This window comes from Homalodisca vitripennis, chromosome 6 (genome assembly GCF_021130785.1).
Source record: "Homalodisca vitripennis isolate AUS2020 chromosome 6, UT_GWSS_2.1, whole genome shotgun sequence".
Lineage (NCBI taxonomy): Eukaryota > Metazoa > Arthropoda > Insecta > Hemiptera > Cicadellidae > Homalodisca > Homalodisca vitripennis.
The window spans coordinates 117707800-117733452 of NC_060212.1; the positions used below are offsets into that span (position 1 = coordinate 117707800).

A 25653-nucleotide genomic window follows, 5' to 3' on the forward strand; every position below is an offset into this window, starting at 1 on the left:
GTATTATTACAATCTTTAACACACCTTACATTTTATACAATTTATTTTGCATAGGCCAATTGAAGTTACAGTGTATATAGAGTATTTTAAGCATATCTTGCGTGTCCGTCCATTGCTGTTATTAACAAACAGCTGGTATTTAAAATAATGTATGATTCAAATACTGAAATAGGCTTGATTCATTATTCTGAGAGTTATTTTATTGTATTGTATTTTATTTGTAAAGTTAATTCTATATGTGTACTGAAGATTCATGGAGCATTGGAAATATTTTCATTTAATACCACTAATGAACTACAACACATTTTCCAATATTAATTTAATTTTGCGAGGCCTGACAGAATCGAGGATTCCATCGTCAGGCAACTTCACCTGCCGATGGAAGGCCTCGTAAAATGAAATTAATATTGGAAAATGTGTTGTAATAACATGTGTATTGATAAAAGTCATATATAGTATTGCTCCTGGATTTTGCAAGCCTACCTTTGAAGTGGCCGTGCTCGCTTATGCGTTGACGGATTTCATTGGAAAAAGTACCTTTGGAATTGCTATAAAATTTCGAAATAGTATCTTGTAAATTTTTTAAACTGATGTAATACAGCTGTAGCTAACGACTGTCAAAAAAACGTTTGCTGCTTCCGGCTGGTGAAAGCCTACCTTTAAAGTAGTCGTGCTCAATTATGCACTGACGGATTTCTTTGAAACAGGTACCGATGTAATTGTAATGAAAATGTTCAAATATTTGGTAGGCTACATACTAAATTTTTAATAACTATACTGAGTTTTTGTTATTTGATTTTTAAAGTTTTTTAACACACGCCATTTTGTTAGTATTTAAGGAAAATAACACAATTTTTTATACTTTTCTGTTATTCATTCAAACCTATGTACCAAATTTGGTTTACCTAGCTTAACTAGTTTAATACATAATAGTTTTTTAATAAAAAAAGTGCAAAATGGTGGCTAGTGGCTAAATAAGACATTTCTCGACCTATGTTTATATGCCATTTTTTGTTTGAAATGATAAATACAGTTACCCACATAAATTTATTACTATATGAATATATATATATATATATATATATATATATATATATATATATGATTTAAGTATTATATTTCTTGGATATTAATTTTTACGTACTTGTAAGTGTGTATATTGAAATAAAATACTCCACTGAGAGCCCAAACCCGGATCTCCCATATGTCGGGGTAATTTATGTACACAAAATAAACTGTAAAGTTTGAAAATCATACAATAATTACCGAAAGAAGATGTCTTCCCCTATGCCTATACGTATTTAAATTAATTTGAGGAGCAGTTTTGTATTAATTGCTCTAATGTATACATTATCATGAGTCAAGCATGTGTCGCACATATATTTATTTACATGCTCTGTTACAGGGAAAGAAAACCTAATTACAACATAGCAGTACTAAAAACTAAATAAAAAAATACCACTTGGAAGCAACTAAAAAGTATTCATAACTAAAACTATTAAACTCAAAACAACATATACAAATAGTATAAATAAAAATTAATAAAAAATCAACTAGCAATAAACAAGGATACAATCAATTATTAAATAGAATGTAAAACTATGGTATATAAGTTATGTCAAACTATGGTTTATATAATTATGCGTATAAATATTTATATGTCAAGCACAGTTAAACTTACCCTTCTAAACTCACTTAAACTATTGTTAAAAGTATTTAAATGTTGAGCCATTGAATTGTAAAGCCGCATCATTGAGACAATAGGAGAGTTGGCTAATATATTAGTTCTAGAAAAAGGTATAACAAACAGATGGTGGATTCTAGTTTTAATTCCTGGAACATGAAAATGAATTTGCTGTAGAGAAGACGGATCCTTAACTTCGTTTCTAACAAGTTTAAACTCATGAGTTAGCAATAACAAATTACGTCTGGACTGAAGACTACAAAAAGTGAACATGCTGAGTAATTTCTTATAAGAGATAAGATCTGAGTAAACCCAATCTGTAAAAAATAAATGACGTAAAAATCTTTTTTGAATTTTTTCCATGTTGGATATATGGATATTATAGTGTGGAGACGAAACTAGTGCAGCATAATCTAACTGAGATTGTACCAAAGTAAATTTAGCGCTTTTAACGTGCAAACTGAGGCAAACTAATGACCTTCCCTTAGTATTAAACCTAAACTACGTATAGGTTTAGTACTATAATATTACTATAATATTATACAAGACACCATTTATTCTCATTATTGACTGATGAGACTATATTTATAAGGAAGAAGGAACCTGTGTGGGAGAACACACCGTCGAGTTGAGGTACAAAACTACCAAGCACTCTAATAATTGGGGTTGCCGGTCCACCGCATGGCTTCCTGCGGCAGTAGGGTTTCAGGCAAAAAGATAATATAATCCCACGCTAAATAGGAACGGGATTCAAAATTTGCGTCTCTTTGAAGCAAGTATTTCGCGACCTAAACGGTCAAAAGAAACCACTTCCGGCACATTCGGCAGAAGGTAGATTTCACGTACGTCTGTTGAGATAGAGATATTATTTGAAGCTACTTTATTGTTTTTATTATTTTCAAAGAAAGCTGTTACTATGATCACTCTTTATTCGCTGTACAAGGTCAGCGTTACTTAGGAATTCTGATGACAAAAAGCTCAAAACCATTTATATGGGGGGGGGGGGGGGCACCTGTATATAAACACGCACCCACACACGGAAAGACCTCGGATTTTAGATATAGGCTAATATAATTGGTCAAGACCAGATTGTAATGTGGCCTTGGCTGGGTTCTTAAAATATTCTGCCTGAAAAAGAGAAAAAAACTAAATATTTTTGTGTACGTTAAGAATAAATAATTAGGAATACAGTAGTATGTTTTTTTTCAGATTCTGCATTATATGTGTATTAGACCACACACCAATGTAGAACGTTCGACCATATTCGACAACTTTAATTTGTAATTAATTTATTAAAATTGTTTAAATGTACAAATGTATGAGAGCAGTACATTGAATTACATTGTTTGATTTAAAAATTGTGTTGTAATAGAAATTAATTAATTTTCGTGACTTAATCAATTATTTATTTTTCCGATTACATTTCAAACTAAGAGTTAAAAAAAAAAAAAACTTGTAGTAATCAATTAAAACGAATGGGTCACGAATAGGCATTGACTTTGAAAGAGAATATACTTTGCAACTGGAAATACAGTTGAAAATGTTTGTTCGGCAAAGCCATCTCTGTTAAGTGACGCGTACGTAGGTAGCGCTCCCCACCGGTGTAACTATGAGTGAATGAGGGGGGCATAAGGGCACCCCAAGAGCCCTAAAATTTAAAAACAAATAGTTTGAAAACAGTCCAACTTGTTTGAAGTACAGTAGTTAAATGTTATAGTTTGAATTACGCCTTAGTATCTTGTTTTTAGATGTATAACATACCCGCAGTGTTGTTTACTCTTCAATCATATTCAGCCCCCCTCACAACCAAAACAAACCCCCTTGTTACGCTGACGCCAAGGACGTAGGCAGCGAGGGGTCCAAGAGATCCGAACACCGCCCCCAATTTTTATTTTTTTAAATTACTTTTTAGTAAACAATTATTATTTAAATAATTCAGTACTGCTGACATGTACTTCTGAAAGATCGTTCTCAACAAAGAATAGGGTCAAGAACTTTTTAAGGAACAGAATTGGGCCTTACTCTCTGTCCACTACAGGAAAATATCCGTCGTTTTCGCCCCCTCTCCAATTTTTACCCAGGCTACGTTCTTGTTTACACGCAAATTTTATTGTTTCACCTGATGTGTTAACTGACCTGTTCTGGCTTCCTCATCGCACTTCAGAGTTACTAGCCTGATAATATCTCGGTCGACACTACGGATAGTCTTATTAGTGCTTCTTCTCACTGCCATTACAACTATTCCACAAAAACTGCACAACTGTTTCCTAAGCCACGAGTACTGATTAAATATTGCACTAAGGTAACTACAGAGATAACAACTACTAGGATAGAACTCGTAAGTGGGATAAACACATGAATATCAGTTGGGAAAATATCAGTTGTCTGGACCCCCAACATATTTTCTTGGCTACGTTCTTGACTGACACTGCGATATAAAATATTTTGTCCAGAACTTTAATCCATTTTAATGTTATTGTAATAACCTTTTTTTTAATTAAACGTAAACATATGTCAGAATTTACTCAATATAAATAACATGCTTAACAAATTTTATATAAGTTTAGATTTATTTAACAGAATAATTTAAATTCATGGTATGATTATTATTGTAATATTATGAATTTAAAAGTTTTTGGAAATTATGGCTTTTGCCGAAAAGTTCACTGGACGTGGGAGACCCTAAATTGTAAAGAAACGTTGTAATTGAATAAATAAATAAATAATTCTCCGCAAGATAGCGCAATAGGTACAACACTTCTCTTAGAGAAGTGTGTATTTATGTATGATACCGCTTAACTAGTGTACTACATTGTTTCAATCGGCAACTGATTTTAGAATTGGATGATATATCTTTATAGACTGTAATCACACCCAGCACAACAATTATTAATGATCTGTGGTAAATTAAGTGATTACGAGTATAACGGATCACGTTGTCACTTGTCAGTTTCCACTATTCACAATGACGCCTTCATACCACACGCTTCGAAAGTTTAACTACCGTTGTGTATTGCGTGCTGCGTTTACTTTCTGCAGGTGTACATACTTATATAGCGTAGATAGGACGTAGCTAGCGAGAGGGTCCAAGGGATCCGGATACCCCCAAATTTTCAATTATTTTCAAATAACTTTTTAGCAAACAATTATTATTATTTAAATAATTCAAGATCGTTGTCAACATTGTAAAGGGTCAAGAACATTCGTTTTTAAATCCACCTCCCCCCCATTTTTCCTGGAACGTTCTTGCTGAAGGTAAAGTAAATTTCTAGAAATAATGAAAGTGTTCTTTTATTTTAGTGTTATTAATTGTATTTAAAGTGTTTTGTGTACGATTGATACACCATATGTCAACAATATCTACAAGATGTCCATTCCTAAATTTTCAGTGACATTTAGCAGTAATTTGGAGTTACGATTTATTGTGGTAAACCATTTTTATTTTTCGTGCGTTAAGATACGAACAATTAATTAATCAATTATAAACCAACATATTATTAATCAACTGTGCAATCTCAGCAAATAATGTTACGTCAATTCCATTATTGATTTGTACCTAGCCCTAAATGTTCAATATAAGCTTTGATTATACTAATTTACAAGATGTGTACGATCAAAGTTACAAAACATTGGGATTGGTTTCAAATTCCGGGGAGCCCCTAGGTAATTCTGCAGTTTCTTGCGGTAAAATGCGTTAGGGGTAAATAAAAAAATGTTATAATTGTCTAAACTTTAGGAAGCGGATGCTCAAAACAAACCAACATTACTTTAATTACTACTTCCTAACTCGTTTCGAAAATCGCTTGCCTTTAATTTTGTTTTATTTTACTAATACAATGTTTAAGTTTACAGAATTTGGATTGTAATATGACAAATATTCATACGTATTTACTCAATCGTACAATCATTAGTCCATATTATACAACGAGTTATGTTTATAGTTAATAGATATTAGGTATTTAGTTTATGTCTGTGTACTGTATTCAGTGTGAAATTTAAGTCTCGAATGATACACCACTTAACGCATTAATAAAAGATTGTTTAATATGGCATTTCTTTTTGTATAATCACGTTACCAGAGGCTGTTACAACCTACGACATAAACTGTTTTCCATTGTTGAATTACGATACATTCCTTATCAACATGACAACAAATGCAGTACAGTGTATTTTAAATTCAGGCGCGGTGGCAGAATATAAACAACAGCTTTAAGTAACTCTATATATATAGCTAGTATATTTACCTATAGTAGTTTTATGTTCCCAAGTAAGTTCAATCAATCAACTATTTTTCATTCTATGCCTTGGTTCAGAAATCTTTCCTAAAACAACAAAAACATAATAATTACATTAACAAAAATCACAGTTCGCCTAGTAATATAGAAATTATATTACTAGGCCTTATGCAGCTTGCCTGGTAGATAATCCGTACTATCCAGATGATGACCACAAACCATCTCTCGTTCGCGTAACTAAGGTGATGAATCACGCCAGTGGATTGCTGGTGTGTTATTGGACGAATGTACACAGGCTCTGTACTCTGTACCTTAGGACTGAAGTGAAAATGATAATGTACTCAGGTGAAGTTCCAGAATTATCATTATCATAATTGGAAAGTAGCGTTGGAAACCAAATAATTAAACAATAAACTGAAATAAGTTATTTAGTAAAAGGCTGCAAAAGCTATTGACAAAGATCCCATCTCGCCGCTTGGTAGTCTCAAGGACGATCAAAGGTGTTTACATTACTGACCCGGAAGGAGTTCTGAAAGTCATGATGGGAACACACTTCCCGGACTGTATTGTTCACGAGGGTGAAAAACCACCCGAAAGTGAGGGGAGACACGCGGGTCGCGCCACTCATTCGCAGTGGAGTCTGGCGCCACCGTATTGTTACCTTCAGTAGGATTGAGTGGGCTATTAACTCATTCAGTCCTTACAATGCTCCTGGGGGCGACGGGGTGAGACCGGTTTTTGCTTGCAGCGGGGATTGGACATTCTCCTTCCACAGCTGTGCAGACTGTTCACTGTTCAGAGCCTCCGTGGCTCTCAGGTACATCCCACTACCCTGGAGAGTGTCCAGAGTGGTGTTCATACCGAAGCAGGGGAGGGCGGGCATGGATCGGCCGAAGTCTTTCAGGCCAATATGCCTGTCCTCCTTCCTTCTCAAAACCATGGAGAAAATGGTTGCCAGGTTTGTTTGGGAGGGAGCTCTTCTGGAGCGACCTTTGCATCCTAACCAGCATGCCTACACTCCAGGAAAGTCATTGCGACTCGGCCCTGCATCAATTGGTATGCAGGATTGAGAAGACGCTGGCGGCAAAAGAGGTAGCTATAGGAGTCTTTTTAGACATTGAAGGTGCCTTTGATAATACAGCCACTCAGGCGATTATCAATGCGGTCTCGGGACGTGGCGTTGATGGTCCAGGTGTGTGACTGGATAGGGGCCTTGCTCACGGACAGGGTTGTTGTTTCAACCCTCATGGGAGCAAGTGTTAGTGCGAAGGCTACGAGGGGCTGTCCGCAGGGCGGCGTCCTCTCTCCTCTTCTGTGGAACCTGGTTGTGGATGACCTGCTAAATTCTTTGAATAGCAGCGGTGTCTTTGCACAAGGGTACGCAGATGATATTGTGATTCTTGTGAGTGGCAAGTTCCAACACAACAATCACGGAAAACTGACCAATGCTGCTCTGAACATGGTGGGAAACTGGTGTGATAAGGTTGGCCTCACCGTCAACCCCACCAAGGCTGCCGTGGTTGCCTTTACCAGGAGGCGACATATGGAGGGCATTGGTCCCTTTCTATTTAAAGGCTCACCCGTTGAGCTGAAGCCTGAGGTCAAGTACCTAGATAGGGTTCTAAACTGGGGACCTCATCTAGAAAGGGTCATTGCCAGGGGTAAGTGGTCTCTAATGCAATGCAGACGTGTGATAGGTGGGCCCTGGGGACGAAGCCGAGGCTCTTGTACTGGCTTTATGTTTTCCGTGGTCAGACCTGCACTAATGTACGGAGCTGTTCGTATGGTGGCCAAAAACGGAAGCCAAGACGGGTGGTAGCAACGTCTGGCAGGTATCCAAAGGATGGCCTGCCTCGCTATCACAGGGGCCTTTCCTAGTGCGCCAGGCGCGGCTCTGGACTGTTGTCTTAATCTCGCCCCCCTGGACATTGTCATTCGAGCTATGGCCAGGAAGAGTGCCTACTGTCTTCAGCAGACGGGATTCTGGTCGGGCTGCAGCGGTGGGCACTTGCAGAATTAGCACTCTGATACAGGAGGATGTTTTGCACATGATCTCTGATCAGATGCCACAAAAGTTTTCCTTTGACAAACCCTTTAGGATTATTTTGCCCTCAAGGGATGATTGGTCAGAGGGGAAGCAACCTCTTCCACCAGCGGAGCTCGAATGGTACACAGACGGCTCTAAAACAAAAAGCGGCACAGGCGCTGGAATTCTGGGAGTGAGACCATGTAGGGAGCTGGTGGTTCCTATGGGTCCGTATCCGACAGTCTTTCAAGCGGAGGTCGCAGCCATTATGGAATGTGCTCGTGAGAATCTTCGTCTGCGATATAGGGGCAAGAACGATTAACATTTTCACGGACAGTCAGGCAGCGCTGATGGCGCTGGATTCTTGTAACCGTTTGTTGGGTTCCTGGTCATGAGGGGATTCCTGGGAACGAAAGAGCTGATGCCCTGGCCAACCAGGGCTCAGCAAACAATTATGACGGGCCCTCAACCATTCTGCGGTGTTCCAAGGTGTGAATCCTCTAGGGTTGTCTCGAAATGGATTCGCGCGGAGCATGGGAGAAGGTGGAGGTTGCATCCGGGTTTGAGAGTGAGTAGAATGGTATTACAGTCACCTTCCTCCAAGGTGACCTCGGACCTTCTCTCATTAAACAGATCAATGTCTTCTAAGGTCATTGGTCTCATTACGGGGCATGGTCACCTGAAGAAGCATCTACACAGAGTTGGTATCCTTCAGGAGGATCCGCTCTGTGGAAGGTGTAATGAGCAGGAGGAGACTGCTGAGCACCTGCTCTTTGATTGCCCAGCAATAGCAAGAGAGCGGTATGCCATCTTTGGTAGCTTGAACAGGGGTGGCGAGTTTTCCCAGGAGGACTTGATAGGTTGTTTTCGGCGGTTTGTTGAACTGCTGAAGTTGTAGACTGGTAGTCCTCATGGTGTTTCCGGGGTGCGCAAAAGGTCCCTTGAGGCTTAAGTGCATGGCAGTAGGCCGCCCCAGGGGGGAAAAAAAGGTTTTTTTATTAACAAATATTTAAGGTTAACTAGGGACAAGTCAATTTCGTTTTACCTAATAGAGTGAATAAAGTTGTATTTAACCATACCCACTCGTAACTGGGTGGATGATAGATACTAATCTTTCACGTAATAACGAATTTTTGACGCCATTTTGCTTAAAGTCCTAACAATTAAACACTCTTGTATTTGTTGTATTAAGTCTTTAGTTATTAATTTTTCCTTATTGCTCTTACTATCGCAAACGTTTAAAAAAACTGCGATGATTTTTCAACGTTTCCTTGAAAGAAAGATTATTCAGTAATTTATGCTCTATGCATCGAAGAACCAGTCTTTATATGAGAAGTTCCCACCCTTGAAGCCTGCGAATATAACCAGGTTAACGCATTGTGTTACTATTGTCGGTGTCAAGTGTAGAGGTCAGAACTCCCACGCTCATCTAACTACTGGATGTCGCTAATTCGCTATACCCTTCGTATCTATCATGGCGGCCTTGGGTTAGTGTACATTGTACAAGCTACATACAGCCTGAAGAATAATCAGGATCCCATCAATCCATTACTTCCGTCTCAGTGTGACAAATACAGTCAGAAGGTCCAAACTAAGCTACGATGTAATGTAACGTGCTCGAAAAATTCCTTATTTTTAACAATTTGTGTGTGCGATTTTAATACATTAAATACAGTACTATTAGTTTTAGTATAAACTTTTCTTTTATTTGTGTATTTTTACTGGGTGTGGTTTTTGTCGAATTGAACATTCCCGAGTTCAACATCACCATTTGAATTTTGCCAATAAAAGTGTTATTGTATTTCCTAGTGATAGGTCTTCTTTATAGGTACAGCAACAGCATATATTCAAAATTTAAACTTTATAGCTCTAACGGTTATTTAGAAAAATACTATAACGTAAACTGCAACAAAATCATACAGAAAACAAACAAACTGTTTGTGTGACGATTAGATTTTACTTTATTTTCTAAATCGCTTGACCTGAGTTGTTTTGTAAAGCAGTATACTTGCTGAAAACGAAACATTATGTTTTGGATTATGGCGGTGTTGGGTTCTGCTGGATATAATGGCGAAAATGCAAAAATCTCCTATAAATTTCGTCATGATGATAATTAATTGACATTAATTCATTGCAATGGGCACATTTCAATAAAATCTATCCAACATCAGGTACACTTGAAGGCTTCTATATTCAACATGGAGTACGCTACATGGAAATTTCACTTTATTTACAATCTGCACAGGTATCACAGTGCCTGCTGGATCGAAGTCAGTCAGTCGTTTAGGTGACCAGGCGACGTCACCGCAATTTTTTTTACAAAACTAGCTACACTGCTTTCTTGAGCTTGGAATGTTCGTCTCCGTTACTCCGTTTTGTTCGATCACTTGGCTGTGCTGTACAAGTGGGCAGGGCACTTGTGTTGTTTCCTTGACGTTTGTGAATCACAAAACATTTACTAGTTTGTTTATGTGTAAACGTGGTTTAGAGTTTTCAGGTAATTTATTTTAGAATATTGTTGAATTAATTATGATTATCACCAACATTAACTAACGTGTAGTACTTCAAATTAACGTTTTAATTATTATTACAGGCTAGTTTGTAGAAAGTGACACCTTACATGATTCATCAACAACCTGTTAACCAACTAGTTGTTTCATTTGTATCTCTAACATAGGATACCTCAAAATGTCTTAAATCGTATTTTTTATGAGTGTATATCTTAATTTATTGGTAACAGACAAATGCATTCCTTATAAATAACTTCTTTTAGTATTTCTCCTATTTAAATGGACTCTTGAAATAAGGTTATAAGCCTAATAATAGATTACCATCATAGTTCTCAACTGGAATTTACTGCAAACATAATCCAACAAATATGGACAGAGAGATGAATGAAATAGGCCTAGGCTTAACTTAGTAAAGTGGTATATGAGTTTAGAACAAATTGAAATGTTGCGTGATTAAAACTCAATATTTATATGTCTATTTCTATATCAAATTAGGCCTAGATAATTTGTTAAAACAAGTATAACAACCTTTTTATCAGGATAGCCATTAAATCCATGTTAATGTGATACAAACTTATTTAAGATGATCAGGCTATTTGTAGCTTGCAAAATTAGTTGTTGATGGGCAATATTGCCAGCACTAGTCGGCTGAAAAATTCAAGCGGGCTATACATAGTCCGCTTTTTATGTTAATTTATGAGTCGATGGAACCTCATAAGATTATGATTTTCTTTGCTAAGGCCTATATCCTGAACCCATCTATAAATATTTATGTGATCATGTTGTAGTTAGGTACTTCTTTTTGTGTAATCATGCAGTACTTCTTTTTCATATTGCGTAACACCTGTCACCTCCAGTCACTCCAAACTGTGGTGTCATACAGGTGATTTTGTTATTTAGTTTTGTGTTTTTTTATCCTTATGTTCCACCCAATTTACTTTGTTCTCAGCCTATAGAAAATATAGTAATAAACTAAAAAGTATTGTATCTTAAAATCACATTATTTTTTGTTCTTATGGTAATCTAACAGTAAACAAATAAGTTAAGTAACATAGTTCAAAACAAATACAATTTTTAGAATAATTAAAATTTTAATATGGGAAGAGGGAGTTAGAAGCAGTGTTACGTACTGTAATATGTGTGTGGAGTTAAAAGTGTTATTGTTACATGTCTTATTAGGAAGATGGGAGGGGCTGAAAAGTCAGATTTTAGCGTTGTGTAATTAAGGAATGGACTCTGAGCTCTATGACCAAAATTAAAGGTGTAAAAGTGTTTTGAGGTGTAACATTGTTCTTATTGGAAACAAAGAAGTAAACCTAAAACATATTTCAAGTCAAAATAAGCGGTCAAACTAACTTATTCATAAGTAACCCCCTAACCCTTTTAGCTCCGAGCATATTGGGCAGATTGTGTCATATAATGCCAGATTTACTGGTGTAGGTTGTCCCGTCAGGCATCGCGGCATAGCCACTGGCAGTAGTTTGTCGCAGTAGTGCCAGGGCAATTTGACGAATTATGACACACATCAATATAAATTGTTCTCACTTCACTAAAATTTTAGGATAAACTAATGATTTTGACCTAATTTTTTTATTTATATTACATTAATGACCTGTAATGGATTTTATGAAATGTTGATCTTTTCCCATTTTGTGTGTGTAAATTAAGAGCTCAATAAATGCCTGAAAAAAATATTTACTCAACAAACCTTTGTATTACAGTGTGATATATTTAATTCAGAAAGACCTGTAAAAATTTGGTAAAATAATACTATCAATTTACAGATTTATATAATTATTAGTAAATAAAGTACAAAACTGACTTTTACCATAAAAACGCATGTGTCGTTAGATAAAACATCTTATAGTCGGGGCCACCAAATTAGGCAGGTGGGTGGAATTGCGCCGTTGCCAGATTGGGCAAACATCGTGAAATAGAATAATCCCTGAATTGTATCCATTTTAGAGCTTGATGTTGTTTGCTTTCTCCTGAGATTTTGGTGACATCTTACAAGTTACAAAGATGAAAATCGTATTATTGGCTTCAGGAGAGACCGCTGATGATAACAGTATATAATTTTTGTATGTAAATACAAAAATGTAATTTTGAAATACTAAATACCTACAAACCAATTTTAATTCATTAACATGGTGTATTAAACATTTCAGTAAGCGAGGAAGTTTTTTATTTTTTGGTTAGGAACATTTTTAATGTGGCAAAGTTTTAGACAAAGGTATAAACTTTATTTTTTGTTCCAAACAAATTTTTCTCAGTTTACTAACTTCGCTGGGAAATGCGTGCAAACCTAAATTATTGAAATCAAACACGCAGAGCGATGCGTGTGCCGTGCGTATACACACAGTTTCTATACAACTATTTTTTTTAATAGCAATACTTTACTTTCTATTATTTTTATCATTACTCAACTATAGTACTATGTATTGTAACCATAGCGAAAATTAAATAAATATTTTAAGTTTAATAAAATTAACCATGCTTAAAACAATCTGTTTTGCCTTCCTTAGCAAAATTATTTTAAATATAAACATTTTAAACACGTGTATTAATAGAAATAATAAAGAAACATTTTTAAGTAATTATTATTAAACAAGTGACATTGTTAGTACATACTATTACATAATCACAGTGAAACTATATGTCAGTCCGTGGTTGATTTGATCACTTGGTGGTTCCGAGTTACTTGCTTTTAATCACGGTCACTGTCGCTGTTTTCACTGTCTGATGAGTCGTCACTAAGGTTTATAATAAATGGTTCCATTATGTGTTCAATTAACTTAACAAATCATTGTTAATTGTTCCAAGAACACCAGGATCAGCTAAACCTTTCAGAAAGTTCAGTACATTAACTAGAACACATTTAGTTTGACTATTTAAATCACTTTTTTAATACCCTCTAATCGTCTCCTTTTCACAGGTGTTTTTTTTTTTTCTTTTCATTTTCACGTGAACTACCAGCTTCCTCCATTTTCACTTTTTAGTTGAAATCACTAACTAGTCAGACAGTACTGTACAATACGACTGGCACTGGCACTGGCAGGGTGGCGTGTGGAAGCTGCAGCGTCGGCGCGACGCTTGGACTAGGCAACACTGTGCACACAGCGTTGCCAAATTGTGCCTGAGAGCGACCGATTCTCGACCTTCCTCCGCTTCACCGGTCCCATACGTGGCAGCAGCGCAAATCCACCCACCCGCCTTATTTGGTGGCCGTGACTGTAGTGTGTTAATTTGTTATTATATTGTTTGTTTGAATATTATATGCATATCTATACAGTGTTACTTGATATAGTACATTTTACATAAAATGCATAAATCAGTAGTAATTTTATTGATAGTCATAAATAAATGGTTGTGTACTGCATGAAAATGTTGAGAACCTAAATAAAGGCTTTAGGCGCTTAACATCCGAACTTGTCCAAGCCTATATATAGGCTCTTGGCGTTTTATGACATCAGGTTAAGCCTATATATAGACTCTTGGTGCTAAAAGGGTTAAATACGTTACCCTGTCTAATCTTAGTGGGTGTTACACTTTTTTTAAACAACAAAATAAAGAGATATTTTATAAATCCCATCAACTCCCCAATCTTTGTGCAGATGGCTGTGTCAGTCTGACATCAACGTGTAAACAAATTCAAAATTATTTAGAACCACTACTTTACAAAAGTAGCTGAAAGAAGATTTATCAGCCCTCTTTTATGATATTCCAGGTGTTCTATTAAAGATGGCAGGCTGAATGCGCGTACAGGTGGTTAAATCCAATTAAAGCTTGTTGTGACTAGTGACAGTTTGTTCTGATGTGTCTCACTCTATCAACATCACAATGGAAGACCGAACTAGTACACATTCTGATAAAATTTCGGGGGAACTATGAATATAATCCATCATAACAAAATATCACAAGTTATCCTGCTTAGTGCGTTACATGGAAATCAAGATCAGTTATAAATACTGTTTACCAAGTATGAAGAGTTAATACAAGAACTAATACCAAACCACCCTATTACATTTGTGACAGGCGTACCTTGATAATTAATAACTAGCCAAAGGTATACATTGTGTGGGAGGAGTAAATATAGTAAAATTAATCATGATCGAAGAGGTATGGAGATAACTTTTATACTTTGATGTATAATGTATGTTGATTAATTGTACCAAAAATCACCACAGTACTTTTTGTTTTTTTTTTCTAAATAAATTTTAACCAACCCTTATGCTTATTTGAGCTTTAATTGGCATATTTTGATATTTCTAGGTCCAAGATCAACTTGAAGTGCCTCATAAGCTTGCACCGGATCCTGTGGGAAGCGGTAGTCTAAATTTAGCAAATGAATTACAGAGATCTTGCCAGATAGTACATAGTCAAGAAGCTCAGGAGCTAGATAGGATATTCCACAAACCCCACTTTAAGGTAAGTTTCAAAATTCTGAATAAATCGATAACTTATGCATTGAAAAACAACTTTTTGAACGGATTAATAAAAATAAATTCCTAATTATAAACTTTGTATGATTCCCATTGATTAAAATGTATAATATCAGCTGTATATAAGTATATTTAACTATTTAATATGTTCTGTTAAGGTAATACTGCTAAATTTTGATTTTATTGACTACACTGTAAACTGAATTTGACATTTATGCACCATGTAATTAACTTTATTACATGTTTTATATTATGTTTGATATCTAACTGTTTGTTGCCTAGATTGTATATACACCTACTAATGTATAACTCACGTGATGATTTATGATTTTAGGCTCTATTAGAAACACATGACACAATAGCTGAAAAAAGTTACAACGGGCACGAATCAAACAACAGAGTAAGAGAGAGCAGAAGCAACAGCAAACCAGAGATGAATACTCAACCTATCAGGATAGTTGGACTGCGAAAAATACCTAATGAACCTCTGGTGAGTGGATGCACTTTCGAAAATATTATAAATTGATCTTAAATTAATCAAACTTAACAACTTGTCCACTGAGGCATTCATTGGATAAGATAACAAAATCACAACCAAAGATTTCATTTTTAGGCAGAAACCTTTCTACTACTTGCTTCCATCTGTCCAACACCACTATTTGATTGTTACAGTAGAGTAATATAGTACACTTCTAAGAAAAATTTTGTTACAATAGGGTCACATAGTAAACTTCTTGGAAACAATTTGTTACAGCAGGGTCACACCATACACTTCTGAGAAACATTTTGTTTCAGAAGTGGCACATAGTACACTTATTATAGGTAAACTGCTAACAAAAAAACCTTGGTTGATTTGAGTTCACGCAGGGTGGGGTAAATACCCCTCCGCCACCCCTCCAAGTATCCCCACCACTGCTTGGCACTCACTCTATTTCATCAGCTGACTAATCTGGCTCAGTCAGTATCGTTCACTGCTGTAACCCGTTCAGTTGAACCGGTCTGTAAAGAGTTACTAAGCCTTCCCGCTAGAGCGTGTTTTACCGGTCATCATGTTGACTGAACAAAATTAACAAATGAACGACTGGATGTAATGACCGAGTGAACGTAAAGATCTGCTATAAAATAGTATTCGAATAGAGGAAGAAACAGCATATCGTTCAGTGAATGGATAGATATGTAACAATAAATGTATTATTTCAGGAATCTAGTAAATGCAAATATATCTATTAAAACTTATTTTAAAATGTAATTGTAAGTTACCAGATACATTGCTAAATATTTTAAATGTTTAATACTTATAATCAATGGACTTGGTTGATTGATATGCCTTTGATTTATCATAAGTAAGGTTATTCCCAACAAATGGGGAGCCTCCCTAGTCCTCCTGTTGAGTTATACGATTATGGTTTTATTCTTAATCGGTTAGCAGTAAACGAAAGTAACGACTGAACAATTTTGAGGACCTAGTGTAACCTAATGCATAAACTCTATAGTTTTAGTTAGTTCCATATGATGTTAAGCTATTTTTCATGGATAAGAGTTTTTAAATGAACTTAATAATAATATTATAAGTTTTAACAATCATTAAAAATAAGATGTCTGGTTTGGCAAAAGTATCAAACTTATTCAGTTGGCAGGAAAAAGTGAATAAATCGTTCTAGGTGAACGGGTCTTTTGAAACACTCTGATATGGATCACTTGTTCACTTGACTGACCCGTTCGAATTGAACGACAAATCTCTAATGGCCACTGCCACTGCACGGCTAACCTCAAAACAAAATGCAAGCTTTCTGGCTACATCTATAACTACATTAACCTGTTCAATTAATAATTTACGCTTAGACTGCGACACACGCATACACAAAAAATATATAGTTATAGAACAGGTAAAGTAGCTGCAGTGTAAACAAAACTGTGAGAGCGAGACACGATCCACACAGCTGATAAACAGATACAAGAAGGTGCTGGTCCCACTCCCCACCCCAACTCCCAGCTGGAGGGGGGCCCCTCCTGCGCGGTACTGCTCAGAAATTTGCTTCTGCGCAGGTTTCTTTAATAGCGGTTGACCTATAGTAACATTTTGAATAATCATCATCCAGAAATAACATGCAAAGTGCAGTAATATCTCATTTTGTTCCTACCAATATAATATCCAGCCCTGTTCTTTCAGAGATTTCGTTATTTTGAAATTTAAGATCTATAGATTTTATCTTTATGAAGTCAATATTGCAGTTTTTTTTTAAGAATAGAATTCAAGCCTTATATGTTAAAATACTAAAATTTGTAAATCGTACAGTTATAGGTAATAATATTCACATTCATTTTTAGAATTTTATAGTTTTGTCGAAAATGAATTTTGGACCTATAGTTTCCAATTTATTAGTAGGTTGTTTTCTTGGAAAATAATCTTAAAGATAATATAGTAAGGACTCAAATGATTAGGCTGTTACATTATGGACACACAGGAGAATCAGATGCCTACTTTTTCCAAGCGAAATGTGGAAGTGGTTTTATATACACTCATCTGATCAACTGCAATAAGCCCCCACACTATGACAATATTCTAACAGTGTTGTTTGTTTGAATGTTTTTCGTATAGGGATTCACTGTGCAAGTGGATGAAAACGGTAACCTGGTGGTAGCCAGAGTGCTGGCAGGTGGGGTCATAGAGCGGCAAGGACTTCTTCATCCTGGAGATGTGATACTGGAAGTCAACAGTGTAAACGTCAGCTCTCCTGATGAGCTCCAGTTCGAGGTCAACAAAGCCAAAGAGAACGTCACACTCAGGATAGCACCCAATACTGACAACTTGCCATCATTGAAAACTCACCAGGTACAGTGTGTATTCTCTACAAATTTCTAGTAGCTCGGTAATTTCTAAATGAAGATGTAATTCATGTTATATTGTTTTATGAACATTAAAATACTTGAATTAGTACTATGAAAAAATAGTTAACATGCAATTATTGATTCAAAACTTTGGACACCATAATAACAGAGCTCATTGATAGAGTGTAAGTCAAGATAATATGACCCTCAATAAAAAAGATCATTCAAAACTGCATTTTATTTTGTGATTTTTTGTTTAACCCTTCGAATGCTGGAGCATCGCTATTTGCGATCCTGCATTATATGCAAGAAATGCCAGAATCGCCATTTGCGACTTCTGAAGTAACGCTTATATTTTATATAGTATTTCTAAATAGGCTCAATGACTATACATACATACGTATTCCAAAGGCTTCAATGCAACTGTTTATGAAGGTTTTTTGCATTCTGGGTTGATTATGATTTTTTTACGGCAGTTGTAAAGAGAGCGTGTCATTCGAGTTTAGAAGCGACAGCTACACGGACGAGCCGTCACATGTTTTGTTTGCATTGGTGTTTATTTTACAAATGATTATAAATATTGAAAGTTTTTAAGTGTAAAAGGGTTTTTAGTGTTAGTATCTTCATATTATTTCGTTTGTGTATGTTGTTCTAGTCCGTGTGTAAGTAGAACAGTGACTTGACTGTTAGTTACGGTGATCGTAAGCAGCTAGTACTTTACTAATAAAAATATTTGTAACAGCATTCAAAAATAAAATAAAAATGAGATTGAGCACATTTTTTGTATTATGTTGTTATTTATAAAACAGTACAGAATTTATAAACATGTCTTGATAAACAACGGAAATACTATCCAAGTCTTGAAACACTGTCTGTAAACGAGAAACTTTCTAGTTTTGTAGCGGTTCAAATTTTCATATTTATTTTCCAAAAACTTTATTTATAATTTTAAAAAAGTGTTTATGTGTCTTAATGTAAATAATTAAATAGAGTATAAGATAGAATAACTGAAAATGAAAAAATAAAATATTTCAATAACACTACGTTGTTTCAAAATAAAAAAACAAAATGTTTTTGCTCATAAAGTTTTTGTTTATTTATTATTGGTGTAAAAACGTTAAATAACTAATGAATATATTATGTTTATAAACAAAATATATTTACCTACAAAACTAACATAAAAACCAGGACATTATACCAATAAATAATTTTTTTATGAATTTTTAACTAGACCCTTGCAAAATCAGGTATTTTGGCTCGGCATTTTATGCATAACCATATAGCAAAACGCTGTGGCATTCAAAGGGTTAAATGTCCCTTCACTCTTACTAGATTGTATTACAGAAGTTGTATACATGTTGTAAAGTATATTTGAAAATATGTATATTAGTAATGTGAATAGAATGAAAATGAGAATGATCTTTATTCATAATCTTTGAGATTACAAATGGTATCAGAGTGATAATTAAAAACTGACTTCAACATGTCATATTGATTTAAAATTATTAATTTACTTGAATTAAAGTTTTAAAGTTAGTTAAATGACAATGACTGACGTGTCTCACTGTTCCAGTGCTACATGCGAGCGTTGTTTGACTATGAACCGAAGGATGACTCATTGCTGCCTTGTCGAGAAATCGGACTGCCATTCAAGCACGGTGATATTCTACAAGTAAGTTATAATCAAATCACTCAGAACATATATTTAAAAGTGATAAGTGTGAAACAAGTATTGACACAATGATGTATTGAAGGATATGTTGAACTATCACATAAAAACAAACGTCAGTTTAGGTCTGTAAAAACATTTGCAAGTTCCACGAAATCCCTTTAAATAATTTTTTTTATTAGTTTAACAGCACTTAATTATCCAGTTTAAAAACTAACTATATATATATATATATATATATATATATATATATATATATATATATATATATATACGATGCACTGACTGACCACCTTGACATAGTGTATGTACAATCTGCAGAGGTATACACAGTACAAGCACTGCGCTCATTATGTGGAATGTTTTGTGCTGACAGTATACGATGCACTGACTGACCACCTTGACATAGTGTATGTACAATCTGCAGAGGTATACACAGTACAAGCACTGCGCTCATTATGTGGAATGTTATTGTGCTGACAGTATACGATGCACTGACTGACCACCTTGACATAGTGTATGTACAATCTGCAGAGGTATACACAGTACAAGCACTGCGCTCATTATGTGGAATGTTATTGTGCTGACAGTATACGATGCACTGACTGACCACCTTGACATAGTGTATGTACAATCTGCAGAGGTATACACAGTACAAGCACTGCGCTCATTATGTGGAATGTTATTGTGCTGACAGTATACGATGCACTGACTGACCACCTTGACATAGTGTATGTACAATCTGCAGAGGTATACACAGTACAAGCACTGCGCTCATTATGTGGAATGTTATTGTGCTGACAGTATACGATGCACTGACTGACCACCTTGACATAGTGTATGTACAATCTACAGAGGTATACACAGTACAAGCACTGCGCTCATTATGTGGAATGTTATTGTGCTGACAGTATACGATGCACTGACTGACCACCTTGACATAGTGTATGTACAATCTGCAGAGGTATACACAGTACATATATATATATATATGTATATATATATATATACTTTAAGAAAATTTTTATAAATGGCAATAGCCGAATTTAATTTTCAATAAACATTGAATCACAAAAAAGTACTTGTCCCAGTGGAGTATGTACAGGGTGACACAGAATAACGGGAATTTTTTTAAAATTTCTAAAAAATAAGAGTGATGGAAGGAAATGGTTTTCCTTGTATTAAATGAAACATCAAAACTTGCCATTTATGAAACACTGATGGAATTTATGACTTTTTTAAAACAACATCCTGTAGGTGGCGTCCTTGTCTACGAATGCATTCTTGAAATCTGCGGTGGAGATTCCTCATTGACCGCTGCAACATCTCAACTGGAATTCTTTGTTTGAAGGTTATTTTTGACGATGGAAGGATTGTGAAGGAAACAGGATTTTTCCGGACATTTGCCATCGTTTAGTGAACGATGTTTTCTTGTTTCACTGAACGATGGCAAATGTCCGGAAAAATCCTGTTTCCTTCAACTGGAATACTGTTAATTTCATCCCGAATTCTCTGTTTCAACTCATTTACAGTTCTTGGTTGAGTTGTGAACACTTTAGTTTTGAGGTAGCCCCACAAAAAGAAATCGCATACGGTCAAATCTGGCGATCGAGGGGGCCAGGAAACGTTACCGAATCTTGAGATGACACGGTTATCAAACAATACTCGCACAGCTTCCATTGACTGTCATGCAATGTGTGATGTCGCACCATCCTGTTGAAACCAGGATTTTTGAACGTCTGGAAAATTGTTCAATTCAGGTGTAACGAAACGTTGTAACATTTCCACGTAACGATTAGAATTGACAGTTACTGCAATCCCCCGTTCATCCTCAAAAAAATAAGGTCCAATGATCCCATGTAAGGAAACAGCACACCATACTGTAACCTTATTAGCGTGTAAAGAGCGCTCATGAAGTTCATTAGGATTTCCGTCTGCCCAGTATCGGTAGTTCTGCTTGTTAACATAACCTGTGAGATGAAAGTGGGCCTCATCTGACATCCACAACTTGCTTAGAAATTCATCTTCATTGTTTATGTGTGTTGGCATTTGTTGGCAGAATTGCAATCACGACTGGTAATCATTTTCCTTCAACTGTTGCACTATCTGCAGCTTGTAGGGGTGAAATTTTAATTCTAAATGAAGAATTCTGCGAACACTCTCACGGGACATTTCAACCGCAGCTGCTTGCTTACGAATCGAACGGCGTGGACTCCTCAATACAGATCAGCGTACAACATCAATGTTCTGTGCAGTACGAGCACTTCTTGGTCGTCCCGTTGGTTTGTTCTTTAAAGCTTATCCACTCTCTTCAAAATTATTAATCCAACTTCTAATGGCATGTTTTGATGGAACAGAGTCATGACGTCCTAAGTTGTAAAAACGTCGGAACTCAATCTGGGCAGCTTTCAAACTATCACCGGTTTTATAAAACATTTTTATAGCTAACGCACGCTGTTGCCCGTTCCACTGGTCCATGGCTACTGTAATGGCGGCTTGTTTACTTGGTCGCTGTCACTGTCCCGCAGTGCTGCCACCTGCTCACGGCTGCCACGACGTGATACAAAAATTCCTGTTATTCTGTGTCACCCTGTACTTTTTGTGATTCAATGTTTATTGAAAATTATATTTTAAGAAAGATAGACAAGAGAATACTTTATCAAATCGCTTCAAAAATACTTTATCAATAAACTTCAAATAAAAATCTGTATTGAATAAAGAGAGATTTGATCTAGTTATGAAAATTTAGATTTAATATCAAATTGCTTACATAACACTTGTAAGTTGTAAAAGTTTTCTCAAGAAAAGGTTTTCTTCTTTCAAATAAATTAAATTAAAGTTAACTTCTTGTTTGAAAATAAAATCTAACAAAAAAATCTAACTTTCTTATAAATTCAAATAAAATAAAGTTTCTAATTTAATTCGGAATAAATTGTACTTTTCTTTGTTATAAATGTAGCTAAATAAAACTAAAATAAAAGTCTTGCTGAAAAATTGTTTGAACCACGTGTGTCACACGTTTGATACAGACTGAAAGTTCAAACTGTAATTTAACTATGTTTTATCCAAAAATATGTATTAAAAACTTTATATCTTGATGTATAAATTATGATGTATAATTATTCTTATATTTGCATACTAAATCTATATTGCAAGTAAATTTGAGCTCCAATTAAATTGGGGACTTAACTTTAACAATACTTGCAACGACATGAATTTTTTTTAAAACTTGCATTAACCCTCCGAGTGGCAGTACATACTTTTTTCTCCAAGTGGCAGGACATTTTTACTGATTTTGTATGTTCGCAAAAGAAAATGTATATAAAATACTGTAAATTATATAAGTATGTCATATCATATATCAATTTAAACTACATAACACACAGAATAGAATGGCAATAATATGAAACACTTACCTTGGATTGTTGTAAAAAATCGATGGGTTGAATTCCAAAAATAAAGATTCAAATTTTTTCAAATTTTTTTGTTTTATGTTAGGCTGAGTAAATGTTACTAAATTTAATTTTTTAACACAAATCCAAAATAGCCATTTTGTTTAAAATTTAATTCTGAACAAAAATATGTATCGTATATATGTATTATTTCTAAAAACAACACACTAGTTGCTGATCAAAACTTTTATGTACAAGTTTTTTACTGCATTTTAATCAGTATCAGAGCCAACCTCATTCCTCCTCATTCTTCCTGGTTTGAGAGGCCTCCAGTAATGTTCCAAGTAAGGGAAACACTCCCTATGAACCCAAAAATTACAAGCTGGGCACCAGAAGTGACTTTTGCCCCCTTTTTTCGTGTGTCTACACACTGCACAAAGTCTGGTAAATGAGCAATCCGGTGAGGAAAATTTTCACTTGGTCTAGGAGGTAGTAAAGTAGCTGGATGAACTGTTTGTATGGATTCCATTAGTGCCAGCATATCTAAATACTATATCAAATTAAAGTTCGTAATCTGGTCTTTCTAACCATACCTAATATATAACGTTTAAGTTGCGGCATAACATCAGGAATACCGGAACAAAGGAGACTTGCATTAATAGACGCTAGAGCGTCTCTGCCACTTGCAAACGAGATTTAATAGACGCTGCAGCGTCTTTCACCACTCAGAGCGTTAAGTATGGAGCGAATTCCGAGTATTCTTATTTTCCCTTTGTACGAAAATAATAAAATAATCCCTGTAAAAGAAAGCTAACATTAGCTGACAACAAATTTCCCATATGAAAATCATAATTCCACTATAAAAGAGTTACTTACGCAAAATCCTGTGCAGATTTGCAGAAAAAAATTTAGGATTGTAAAACACCCAACAATTTAACTGCAAAAATAATAGTCTAAAAGACGCCAAAATACGTGTGTTGGAGGGTTTTATTCCGACTCCTTCCCCTAACCACCTAACTAAAAATGACACCTTTGATTGGCCTCCAACTATCCAATCAGAAGGCCAGAGAGATTCATTGTCAATTCAAACATACCTATCGTAATGCCATTACCAAAATCGACTACCACAAAAACCTGCTGTCTTACTGTACCAATCCTACATCCACAGACCCTTTCTTGAGAAATAACATTATTTATTTTACCTATAGTTTGATAACACCCTTTAAATTCTAAAATATTTTTGCTTTTTTCCTCCATAAATATTTAGTAAATAAATTTTAAATTGCCTATGTAGCAAATTCTACAAGATCAACTTGTGTGCCCTCTTAAGTTACTAAATTAATTCTTGTGTAGAAAATATTTTGGTTAATGTTATTGATAATGTATACTATTGCAGTACAGTTTTTACTAGGAATCAAGCAGGAGACAAATATAATTTTTATGCAAAGCTCTTACCTCATTATTGTTTGGTTATTCTTGATATTTTATTAATTTAATTTATGCAATGTCTATTTTGTGTTTGCATATGTGACCAACAAAAGATTTGACAATGATGATAGAATTTTTAAGTACAACATGATCGGTTACAGATTGTGAACCAGAAGGACCCCAACTGGTGGCAGGCGAAGCTGGTAGGACAGGATGGGCCAGCCGGGCTGATACCTTCCCAGGAGCTGGAGGAGCGGAGGAAAGCTTTTGTCAAGCCCGAAGCCGACTATGTACACAAGATCAGCATTTGTGGAACCAGGGTGAGTACTGTTTCATACGTGTTAACATCTTTACCATTAGTTTGTGTCCATCAATCACACAACATTTTTTTTTACAGATATCGAAGAAGAAACGAAAGCAGATGTACGAGTCGAAGTCCAACAGTGACTTTGACAAGGCTGAGCTGTTGTTGTACGAGGAAGTAACGAGGATGCCACCCTTCAAGAGGAGGACTCTTGCTCTAATTGGAACCCATGGAGTCGGTAGACGGACACTCAAGAATAGACTCATCAACAGTGACCCGAACAAGTTTGGGGCTGTCATTCCTAGTGAGTGGCTAATAGATGCCTTAAACTTTTATGACCAGATTAATTAAATGTTTATACTGATTTATTTAGAAACCGCTTGGTTTTTTTTTTGGAGAACCACTCAAACATATTCAGGATAGGAAAACTGCTAAAACAGAATATCAATTTTAATTTTATAACTCACATATATATCATTCCACATTTCTATCTAACTAACATCAATAATCTTCCAGAAAAAAATCGAATAAATCGAATATATAAACTAAGTGGTTTGGTAATATATTCCAAATAGTTTTTATTAAAATACAGAACAGAAAGAAGAAAGGAAGGAAAGGAAAAGAGTTCAAACATACCCAAAAGCTGCTTGGAGTCTAGTCCAGGTGTTGTCACTGCAGAGAATGCAAGTCCTGAGTAATTTCTTCTTTTTTTCTTTTCTTTTCTTCTTTCTGTTCTCTATTTTTGTATGTACTAATACTTCCCCTATCTGATGAAGAGGATAGATTCCAATCCTCGAAACATTGTGTTATACCTTTTGTAACTATAATGATGGCGAATGTCCGAAATTCTGTTATCCTGTCAGGTTCGTTCAGTCATGAATATTCACTTGCATGTAATATACTGATTATGTATAATTTGTAGTGACTTCACGGCCTCAGAGAGAGTTGGAGGACAATGGAGTCAACTACTGGTTCAGCGACAGAGAGAGCATGGAGAGTGGGATACGTGAACATCAGTTTCTGGAGTATGGAGAACACAACGGACATCTCTACGGAACAACCTTGGAATCAATTCGGGACGTGATCCATCAGGGCAAGATGTGCATTTTGGACTGTGGACCTCCGGTGAGATGG

At 35.5% G+C, this 25653-nt stretch overlaps 1 protein-coding gene across 3 annotated transcripts in view; it reads left to right on the forward strand.

The window, feature by feature from the left end:
- The window catches only part of LOC124364797 (protein PALS2), an 83120-nt gene that overhangs the window by 37298 nt on the left and 20169 nt on the right, over positions 1-25653 (forward strand). For 2 of the 3 annotated variants that reach the window (XM_046820557.1, XM_046820558.1), the window contains exons 3-9: positions 14728-14883; positions 15232-15387; positions 17497-17730; positions 19300-19398; positions 24377-24535; positions 24613-24823; positions 25442-25644. In XM_046820557.1, coding sequence (XP_046676513.1) covers positions 14728-14883; positions 15232-15387; positions 17497-17730; positions 19300-19398; positions 24377-24535; positions 24613-24823; positions 25442-25644 — 1218 coding nt within the window. Of the gene's footprint in view, positions 1-10317; positions 10443-14727; positions 14884-15231; positions 15388-17496; positions 17731-19299; positions 19399-24376; positions 24536-24612; positions 24824-25441; positions 25645-25653 lie in introns of those variants that run through there. The other variant, XM_046820559.1, reaches the window with a different exon arrangement.